The following is an 11482-nucleotide window of genomic DNA, read 5'->3' on the forward strand; positions in this document are numbered from 1 at the left end:
AGATACTATAAACTACTAAAGGTATTTGCAGCATGCGCGCGAATCAAGAAGGAAGTAATTGCTCCATAGTCTCGGCGCGATAATAGCATATTTAAATAATCATTTGAAAGTTTTTCCTGGAGATGTTATCCAAGGCTACTCGAGCGTATATTTTCATAGAAATCCTCATAACAATGTTACTTATTTGTTCTCTATATACGGAAATCTTTAGTTCGAGACATATGTTATTCGCACATACTTGGTCATTTTCTTCATTGTTTTCTACTTTTTGACTTATTTTTTCGTTAGTTTCTTATGTGTGGTAATTATATAGTCTTACACGTTCGACATATTATAATTAGGCGAAATATATGGATAACCTGGAATAACGATTTGCTCTTTTTTTAAACTTTAGTACATGTAATTAGTTTAGGTGTCTTATCGTTTTCAAAGGCGATTGGTCGCAAAAAGTCATTATTTGTTTATTTGTAATTCGTCGCGTGTTCTGACATTTTAAAACCTGGAATAACGATTTGGTCTTTTTTTAAATTTTAGTATATGTAATTAGTTTAGGTGTCTTATCGTTTTCAAAGGCGATTGATCGCAAAAAGTCATTATTTGTTTCGTAATTCGTCGCGTGTTCTGACATTTTCGTAATGAGAACAATTCGCATACGTTGCAACATTATGAAACAATAAAGTGGCACTATAATCTTGTAAATCGCTATGTAATTGTATAGATGCTATCTAATCTGATATAAAAAACATTCTTACCTGCTTTAAAAATCAATCGCGGCACAAATATATATTTGCCACTTTGCAATCTTTATTGCCTACGGAAAATCGCACATTGCGGGATTTTATCAATGCAATATATGTATACCTAACACTTTACGAGATACGTATAATATGCAAAAAATAATGTATTTATTATTATATTTTTATTGCTTTTCGAGAAATTCTTTGAAAATGTTTTCAATAAGAGAATCTCTCTTTCTCTTTCTCATGTTGCATTATTATCCGTAATCAAATGAATCATGTATGCCACTTTTTGATGTATTATAAGATGAAATTATCTGACATTCACTGCCAACGAGGAAATTCTAACTGTTCTTAAAGAGAGAGAGAGCATGGTTCTATGCACATCCACAATCTTTCATCCATAGGACATGTCAAACCTTGAGTGGAGAACGGGTCTGCTCAGCATTACTAAGTGCTTGGCGAATAGTTGCATAGATAAAGTATAGTTAAAATTTACATTATCTTTTCTCTAAGCTTATTTGCTATTTATATATTTTTCAATTTCAAGCCGTTTCATAAAAATAAATGCAAAATTTTTAGTTTATTTTTAATTTTGGATTTTTTAAAAAACCCTTTATTTAGAACTCTTTTCAAAGAATCCTTTAATTCTCATATTTTTCGATCACTAAGATTGTAAATATTCAAACAAATTATCTAAATATTAAAACCTTAAATTATTTGTCATCAGTTTAATAAAAAAAAGCCTAAAGAAAAGAGCAAAATAATTATTCCCCTTTTTTGATATTTGAACAAAAAATGTTTTTTGTTATCGCATCATCGTTAATTGAGTTTCGAGATCCGTGAACTTCATGCTCAAACATATTTCCGAAAATTATCCGTGAAATTTTGTCTCAAATTCTGAATCATATTCTTCCATGGCGATCTATTGAGAAGACAATCATATATATCTTCGCCTTCTTCCGCAAGGTCTGCCGGCGTACAAGTTATGCAATTAAAATAATAATGATGCTCGCTCCGAATGCCGGTAACAACTAACAACGAGCAATTTCATGTTGATTACGATGCTCCATCTCGTAATTGGTAATACCGACGAAGCATTGCAAAAGTACGTTCGCCGTGCTACTACCGTGCAGCTACACTTCAAAAAATGATGATAATATCGGTCGATTACACAATCTGTTACACCTGAACAAAACATACTCCGCTTTTGCATACGGAACATTGAGCTTTTGGACATACAATATACTTTTTTTTTACAACAAGTCAACAAATAGATTTACGCAAATTAAACTTCCCTGACAACAAGTAATTCGTACGTTCGGCCAATCGATACGGTAAACGTTTTATTTATTCTAACCAGCGGAAGTTGATGTTGATGTATGTATGCCACGAGGTAGAAGGTATTGTAAAACTGTTACATAAAAAGACGTGACATTCGTATTGGCATTTTGTGCCATGGCCACCGTGTACATTTCAATAACAGTGATGGGACGACTGACCAAATTAACGTTAATTATAAAGCCTTTATTTTATTACGAATCAAATAAAAGTTATTCACAAAGTCATTATAAATTGCTGTGATTATCGAAAAATATCTGGTTAAACGCAGAGAATGGAACAATAACGTACGGCGGAGACACGCACAATACAGATTGAACATCGCTCACGCTCAATTAATTCAACGACGTCAATTCAAATCCAGAGACGCACAAAACATCAAAATGATAATGCTCAAAAGCTTCTTCAGGAGAATCAGCAAGGATTTCCGTCAGAAAGAGCTGATGCCGCTGAAGTTAATATTTTTTATTCACGCTTCCAGTAAGTAAAAAGCAATTTTCTACAGTCAAATGTAACAGCCTACGCTCTTTTTGTTCCCTTAATCATATCTTAATTCCCTAATCAATCAAATAATTAAGTAGAATTAAAAGTAAGTAAAAGTAAGCAAAACAATATTTCTGGCGCGGTAACGAGTCTTTTTGCTGTGGTTTTGCTTCAGCACTTTACGTATTGTATCCGTACTTGACTATACACATGAGAGAATTGGGAATAAACGTGGAAGAGACTGCGATAATGAGTTCTATCACTCCACTTGTGGCCATAGTGATGCCGCCGCTTGCCGGTATGTTAGCCGACCGGATAGGAAATTTCAGAGTGAGTTAACTAACTTTCCTCGATAAAAAATATCAAGATAATACCAATGTATGAGCGAGATACTTTCACCATCAACTGGAGATGCGCGAACTATTTGAATATAAATCAATTCGAATCGAATCGAATGAGACTTAATTCGGTTCGAATTCGAATTTCTATGATTCAAATCCGAACTATTCGAAAATTTTGAATCTAGACGGTTCGAGTACGAATCATATATATTGTCAATCTTATAAAATTATATTTCCCATTAGTAGCCGCTTTAAAAGTTTATTTCAAAATTTTGACATGCCATGTAACCCTATCAAATTGAAAGTAAAAGTTTGAATAGATATGCGTAAAAAAATAGTAAGCTATATATATTGATAATAAATTTAACTATATTATTTTATTTTAATTTCTATGAATGTAATTGGATAATGTTATTGGATACTATGTTAGGATATTTTAATAATTTATCTGCGATTTTTCGTTTAATTATTTTAGTTACTGCGACATTAAATAAAATATATTTTATTAGTTTTATATTAAATATTTAAATATGTTTTTTTTTGTTTTAAGAAGAGTGTATATTATATTGTATAATCAATATTATTTTTCTATATTAAAATATTCTCTTGTTATCTATGTGTCCAAATTTAATCTAATAATAATGATATTGTTAATTAAAAATTATATTTCAATGATTCGATTCGAATGAGATGTTGTCGATTGATGTTGACATAAAAAATCCTTGATTTGTACACCTCTGTCATCAACCATTCGAATTTTTCTCGTCCACCTTTACCATTTTGCCATTTATTTCTTCACGTCTTGTGTCACTATCTACACGTATACTTGTGAAAATAGCATATCACTGAGACCTTTAACGATCAATCTTTTTGACAGATTTTACTATCGATATTTTCCACGTTCGGAGGTTTAGCGGCGTTATTGCTATTACTGGTGCCGATCGGCAGAGTGACAGTAGATTTCCCAGAGAGGATAGTCATGGACCTCGGCTGTGAAGGTAGAAACGGTTCGCTACTACATACAATGAGCCAGGCTCATCCGTGTGAGATGCAGCTAGAATCGGAGATCGCTGTAAAAGTAGAAAGTTGTGGGTAAGCAAAAAGTCGCAATTACATAGCATTAGCTCCGTCGCAGGAATGAAATAACGTTGCGAATTCATTGTGTTACGTAATATATCACTTACATAATATTTAAAAAATGTTATTCTTTTTTCTTTCTCTGTGTTGAGCCCAAAGCATGTGTTTTTTTTTTGTCTTTTGTCTTGTAAATCCTTTTATCACCATTAATGCCTTGAAGATACAATATTCTAATGTTTTAGAGACATTTTCTAGTCCATTGTATATTATGTCATTAATTTAAATCACGTAGCGCATTGAGGAAGTTATTGTTATCACGAATAGTAATCTCGTGCCATCGCGATAAACGCTTTGTCACATAAACACGTACCTATATATATACAAACATGTAAAACGCATATATACATATATGTATATAGACATACTCTGTTGGAAAATTTTTGTAGTTTTGTTAAAAAGAGTGCTTGTGTTAAAATTTTTGTGTAAAATAATCAACACATTATTAAAATATTGCATCAATTACAATTATTAAAACAATTAAAAAAATATGTTAAAGTAACATAATTTAAACGTATTTATTAAATCTGTTAAAATTTACAGAAAAAGAGTGTTGATTTTATTTTACAATCTTAATTTCAACATAGTTATGTGTTAATTGTACACATAATTAACCTCAAGTTATTACGATCAGAATTCCTTTCTGTTGAAATATTTTAACATAGGTGTTACCATTTAACACATCCTTACATAAGACATACATCCAAACACATAATTTAACATATTATATGTTAAATTAACACAAAAATTTGAGTGGACCGTTTGGGACATGTGATTTATGTTATATTTAACACAAATTAAACTGTTTTCCAACAGTATATAAACATTCCGTTTTCCTGTTTGATTCAAATTAATTTGAACAACTCCAACTCTGAATGAGATTCCATGAATGTTACTATTTATTATAATGACGTTTTAATAATAGTCGAGCCATAAAAGAGTCATAAAGTTACAAAGTGACATTTTAAACGGTTTCTTCGAAGTCATTTATTTACAACCCTATATACTGGACAAAGTTCAAACATTAGCAAATTTTTTTTCGCAGATTCGTGTGTCGCGTAGAAACGAACAACGAAACGGATCGAGGTCTGATTCTAAGATCGAGGCTTTACACAGTCCAACATCTCAATTTTCAGACTGGCGTTAATACCTCATACAAATATATTGTCGCGCAGAGCGACTTGTCAACGGTACGTTGCGCATTGAACGTATGTTAACAAAACTACCTGTTACTGAGTTACGGATACTCGATACTTATAATATCGAATAACGGATAAGCGGTGAGCTTAGGTAGTAAGGTAGACATACCGGTTGCCGGCCAACGCACGAAGAGAGTACAGTGCAATGTGTGCGCATTGCTAAATCTGTCGATTAAAACTACTTGGCTGTACTTGCAGCATTACATTACATAGCCCATTTTTTTTAATGTCAAAAAGAACGTTTTATTACCTTGACATTACCTTCAGCAAAGTATCGAACGCAAAAGAATTGTTAAAAATAAATTCCAGAATTTAAATAGTAAAATTTTATTCTTGTACATTTTTGTATTTTATGTCTTACTATATGTATATCTACTATCTTTACTATATATTTTTATGGACATATCGTTTTATGCATAATAACATTACGAGGCTAATAAATGTTATTATATCTTAATTACAGAGTACTAGTCAACAGGAAGATATAAAGGAACGTCGGCAATTAAGAAATAATGAATTTTTTAAAACTACCATCCGGCAAGTCTCGAAGACACACTATTTCTTTCCAACAGATCAGCTGTTCTCATTTTCATGTACGTCCCCGTCGGGACACGTCCAAGATACCGATAACTTTACTATCGAAGCATCACATAAAATGCACAGAAATTATACGTCATGCGCATTTGATAGTTTAATAAAATCGAAGGTAGAAGAAGAATAGTATACTTCGTAACATAATTATATTCGTGTGTATCCGAAAACATCTAAAGATTGGCAATAATCCAGGAATTATCATCATCTTTTTATATTTTATGTATCATAAATTAAATTTCTAAAAAAAATGAACTAAAATACTTACTAGGCCAGTCATTAGACTAATTTAGGGGGTTAACCTTCCAATTAATCTTCCCAGGTTGCAACCACCATAAATCACTTTGATTTGAGGTGCTATAAGTGGGATTTATTTTGCTTCGCAAAATTAACGCGCAATAAAAAGTTATCAGCAATATTATCAACAAAAAACGCGATTTTTTTATTTTTTCTCAAATATCTCGAAAACTAAGCAATATAGAGTAACTAACTATACGTACCTTTTTTGTAGAGCGTAAAATTATCTATAATAATTATCTGAACACCATTTATCGTCAAGTCAGTCGTTTAGCTTGCACGCGCCGTCAAAGTCCGAGACTCGGATCCCGAAAACCCTCGATTTCATCGTTTTTTTTTTATGTTGCGCCGGTGATTTTTTTCCGTCATTTAAAATGGAATTAAAAATTTCCACCCCCTACCCCCCTCAATCACACATCATCTGAGAACTACAAAGAATACTTTTCATGGTGTAACCGATTTTTTAGACTCTTTTTCTTTAGTTTGTAGCTGTGTAAGCAAAAAATTTTGATTTTTTGGAATAGTCTTAGTTTTTCGCTGTTTTGAGGTCTTAGAATTTATTTGAAACGAATTTTATCGTATGCATCTTGTTGTGGACGAAATTTGCAACAAAAAAGAACTCTTGTATTTTTTTTGTACGACAAACGCTGATTTTTTTATTAACGCGCAAAGTTATCCAATATTGCGCACAGGTCGGATAACGTTTGTTTTGCACCGAAATAATTATTTTTCATTAAAAATTACGTGATTTTTTGCATTATTATTGAGCCATTTTGCAAAAAACGGCTTTGCAATATGGTCCAATAATAATGCGAAAAATTACGTAAATTTTAATAAATAGTGGTTGCAACCTGGAAAGATTAATTGGAAGGTTCGATATCTAATATAACTGGCCTATATACTATTTCTTAAAAAAAAAGAGATAAAAACATATCGTATTTCTTTTTTTTTAGGATAACATCAACCGAACGATAAATTATCATTTGTACAAATCGAAAATGAAAAGTTTGAAACAAGATGAAGAGGATTTACAAGAAGAACGGCAAAGGTATTTGACAGAAGAAATGTCCTGGACCGGAGGAGATTTTCGAAGATCTATTTGCAACGATCCAGATTCTACAGATAATCAAATCACGATTCATATGCGGCTCTATGATCACGAAGCGAATCTAGAAGCAACCGAGCGAGTCTTGAGCGCAAACGAGTGCAACAAGAAATGCATAGTTACTTTGCCTCGCAACGCAATGTGCACTAACATGAATATGGAAATCGAATACAACATAAAGCTAACGTTCTGGCTTTATCTCGGCATTCGAGTATTCATAGGTATACATATTTCAACGTTCCAACTGTCTCTCAGGATAATTGGGATTTTTAAATCTCTAATTGTTATTACAGTTCAGCAAGAAGTAACTTTTTTTTAATCCAAGAAAGGAAGTAATCGTTCTTTACAGTATTTTTCATGTTGAATATAATTCCGGCCTCCAAAAAGGTGTTATTTTGTTTAAAAAATTTAATATTAAAGTTATAAAATGGCCATTTTAGATTTCATCTTTAATTAAGCACAAAAAACTACAAGGAATAATTTTTTTTCTTGGAGTTTTTTCTTTCTTCTTAACTGTATTGTGTAGTTGTTGTGATATTAGCTTCGACATTATTAATTTTACGAAATAAATATGTACCAAGAAATAAAGGTGTCAAATTCTTTGTTTCAGGTATTATTGGCGGTACAACTTTTGCCATGTTCGAAGGTGCTGTTATAGCAATATTGCGAGAGCAGGAGGCAGATTATGGTCTTCAAAGAATTTATGGCAGTATAGGAGGCATGATTTCCTCACCCTTATCGGGTATTCTAATAGATTACGCTAGCAGGGGTAAAGGATACACAGATTTTAGGCGAGTAATTTAATCATGATATACAAAATATCCTATAACAGAGGCACAATCGGAAAAGGATAATTCTACGTGCCAAGATAAATTGAAAATTTTTCTATACGAGACTTTACTTTCAAGACTCTTTATATATTTATGCGACTTTAAAATTAGATCTTATTGAATCACGAATTAAAGTTTAATGAATTTTTCAGGCCGGCATTTTACCTATACGCGGCATTGAAACTTGGATCGGGTGTCCTCATGTTGCTGATCAACTTAGAATTCAAGGCACCTGCTAGGAACGTTGTGCGCGACGTCTTGACTGTTCTAAGGAACATCGAAACTGCCGTACTCTTCCTCGCATGTTTTATTCTCGGTAAGTTACCAGACTGCTCGATATGACCCGAATTTTCCTACGATGTTTCGCGACAAATTATCTGGACAAAAAGCAGCACTTAAGAGGAAGAAAGATTTCGACAGGTACCGCTTGGGGATACATCGAGTCGTTTCTCTTCTGGCTGATCCAGGACCTGGGTGGATCTAGATCGCTTATGGGTATCACGGTAGCGGTAGGCGGCATCGCCGGCATACCGTTGTTGGCACTCTCAGGACCGATAATATCAAAGATTGGTCACGCGAACGTGCTTTTCATAGGTTTCGTGTTTTACGCCATCAGGCTCGTCGGTGAGTACGACGATAACGGTGCGAAATAATTGACGGAGAACAAACGTGGACACACGCGCGTTTAAAGATATAATGAAGCGCTTCCTGCACAGGCTATTCTTTGATTTACGATCCTTGGCTTACTTTAATCTTCGAGGCATTAGAGTCGGTTACGACGTCTCTCAGCTTTACCGCGGCCGTCACTTACGCGGCGAAATTATCAACCACGTCAACCGACAGCTCGATACAAGGATTGCTTGGCGGGGTTTATTACGGAGTTGGTATGTCATAGATTCACTTAACTGTTCAAGTCTTCTTGGTAATAACAATAAATAACAATTATAATTATAATTTATTACCAATTATAATTATAAGCAAATTATAATAAATATGCACTTAATTTTTTTATTTATAGGCAAAGGCTCCGGAAGCTTGATCGGCGGTTATCTAATGAAATATTTTGGCACCAGACCGACCTATCGGATTTTCGCTGTAGTAACTTTAGTGACCGGCATAATATATTTTATATTCAATATGACTTATTTAAAGAAGCGGTCTCAACTCGAAGGCAATGATATTGTGAAGCGGAAACCGAAAAAAATTAACGAACAAGATAGCCCCGAGAAGCACACGACTGATATTAGCTTAGACGAAAAACCGCGAAGTGAACGAATTATTAACAAGAGCACGATGGAAAATGATAATAAAGCATTTTTGAAAGAAGAATCGCAAAATAACAAAAAAATGAATGAACCGAATTTAACTCAGATCGAAGCTATCAGAAACGCTAGGAACATTGACGGAATTGAACAAAATCCAATTAGAACACATGAGAACAAATTAACAACAAAGGACAATGCGATTCGAACGAAGATTAAAGAAAGCGATACGCAAGAGAGCTGTTTTATTAATCCGAATTTTGAGACTGATAATTTAGATCAGAGTAAAATCACAGTGGAAAACGAACAGAGCACATCCCAAAACGACAAGCATATCGATTGAGTTTATAGAAGGATTCCTGAGGATTTCTAATTTAACGGTAGTCAATTAAGGAATTGAATGCAATAACAACGTGAGCAGTTTTATGTAGCTTTAAGAGAGAAAAAATAAATTAAAAATCTAAAATTTGAATTATTCGAAAGAAAAAAGATAAAAGAGGCAAAAGAAAGAGGTAAAAAATGTATTTATTGGCACATATAATTAGTTAAATAGGGATAACTCTAAAGATTCAAAAAATATGCATTAATAAATTGAACCAACTAATGCATCCAATTTATCAATTGTACATAAAAGTGTATATTTATATAAATTTTACTAATTTATCAATAATGTTTTAATAAACACAACAATTAAAACTTTGAAGATTACTCAGAATTGTGACCTTAATTAGGTCCAAGCCAAGGTCATTGAAGCTATGTCCTTTTGTCAATAATTACTATATTATTTATATTATATGTTATAGATATATAAATGTATAATATATAATTTTATTCAGATTATCAAAAATTAAGGATATATACACTATATATACACTACCGCTCAAAAGTTTTATTACATAAGTTATATATTATTTAAACAATGTTAAACAATAATTTGACAAGAAAATAACATAATTTTAAATTTTCGCCTCATTAATGTGGCCGTTTTTTTATTACAGTTTACATTACACAGTTTATCTTACACAGTTTTGGCATCCGGTTGATTAATTTTGTAATTGATTTTTGGTTTCTAGATACACCAACGTGCATTGATAATCTCGAAAAATGTATTTATTATTTATGAGATTTTCCGTACGGAAAATAATTACATGAAATTAAAAAGTAAGGGAAATCAATATAACATTAGTTTTGTGTAAAGTAATAATAATCTTCACTTTAAATTAAGTTTGCTGCAAAAAATTACAATTTTTTCTATTTTTTCTGGGGTGGCAAATACTTTTGAGTGATAGTGTGTATACAGAATATTTTAAACCATTTGTTCCATCCTTTCTTCTCGGAAATGGATAGTGGAAAAAGAAATTGGAAAAATTTTTCATTGCCAAGGACTATCTGAATTATCTATATAACGGTGGCATTTTAGTTTTCCGAGAACTTTCGGAAGTAGGATAAGTCTGGGTCTAAAATTTTTAATAGGAACATATAAGTTGAGTGAGATAGATAAGTCGTTAGATAAATCTTTTAAAAACAAACAACTTTTGCTTAACATTTTTGCTTAATATTTTTTTTATATCACTTCCAGTTTATAAGAAAAATAAAGAAATGTCACAGATTATAAGTCGTCCATTTTTCCAGACATAAAAAGTTATCGGAAGTTTAAATTAAAATTTTCAAGACCAAACCTTATGCGATAAATCGGATGGTGCTTTTAGAAACAAACCAGAAGTAACGAAAACTGCAATGTAGTAAACTCTTAAATTTTTAATTAAAACAGACGAGTAAGGTATTATTGAATAGGTCTATTGAAAAGATATTATAAGTTTTTTTAATTTAAAGATGTTTTTTTTTTTTAAATAAACATTTCCTTTTTCTTACCAACCGCAAGTGATATCGATAAAAATGTTAAGCAAATGTTGTTAATTTTTAAAAAAATTTTCCAACAATACCTAATTTGATCTAATTAAAAATTTCAGATTTGACCGAGATTTATCCTACTTTTGGTAGTTTCCGGAAAACCGAAATACTATTATTAGATACTTCAGATAAGCTTTGTAGTAATGGGAATTTTTTTCCCAACTTCCGGCCACTGTCCATTTCAGAGAAAAAAAGGATAGTATATAGGTGATCTAAAACATCCTGGACACATATCCGATTATGTGTATGTA

General features: G+C 32.1%; 1 protein-coding gene across 1 annotated transcript in view; it reads left to right on the forward strand.

The window, feature by feature from the left end:
* LOC112452926 overlaps positions 1 to 9900 on the forward strand; it is a 10178-nt gene extending 278 nt beyond the window's left edge. Inside the window, exons 2-12 of the mRNA XM_025013390.1 lie at positions 2350 to 2558; positions 2737 to 2891; positions 3780 to 3994; positions 5082 to 5226; positions 5699 to 5941; positions 7077 to 7449; positions 7839 to 8019; positions 8211 to 8374; positions 8479 to 8682; positions 8775 to 8942; positions 9077 to 9900. Coding sequence (XP_024869158.1) covers positions 2462 to 2558; positions 2737 to 2891; positions 3780 to 3994; positions 5082 to 5226; positions 5699 to 5941; positions 7077 to 7449; positions 7839 to 8019; positions 8211 to 8374; positions 8479 to 8682; positions 8775 to 8942; positions 9077 to 9663 — 2532 coding nt within the window. The 5' untranslated portion in view covers positions 2350 to 2461 and the 3' untranslated portion in view covers positions 9664 to 9900. The remainder of the gene's footprint in view (positions 1 to 2349; positions 2559 to 2736; positions 2892 to 3779; positions 3995 to 5081; positions 5227 to 5698; positions 5942 to 7076; positions 7450 to 7838; positions 8020 to 8210; positions 8375 to 8478; positions 8683 to 8774; positions 8943 to 9076) is intronic.
* The last annotated feature ends 1582 nt before the right edge of the window (positions 9901 to 11482 follow it).

Source organism: Temnothorax curvispinosus, unplaced genomic scaffold, assembly GCF_003070985.1.
Source record: "Temnothorax curvispinosus isolate PA1 unplaced genomic scaffold, ASM307098v1 QBEX01003826.1, whole genome shotgun sequence".
Taxonomy (NCBI): domain Eukaryota; kingdom Metazoa; phylum Arthropoda; class Insecta; order Hymenoptera; family Formicidae; genus Temnothorax; species Temnothorax curvispinosus.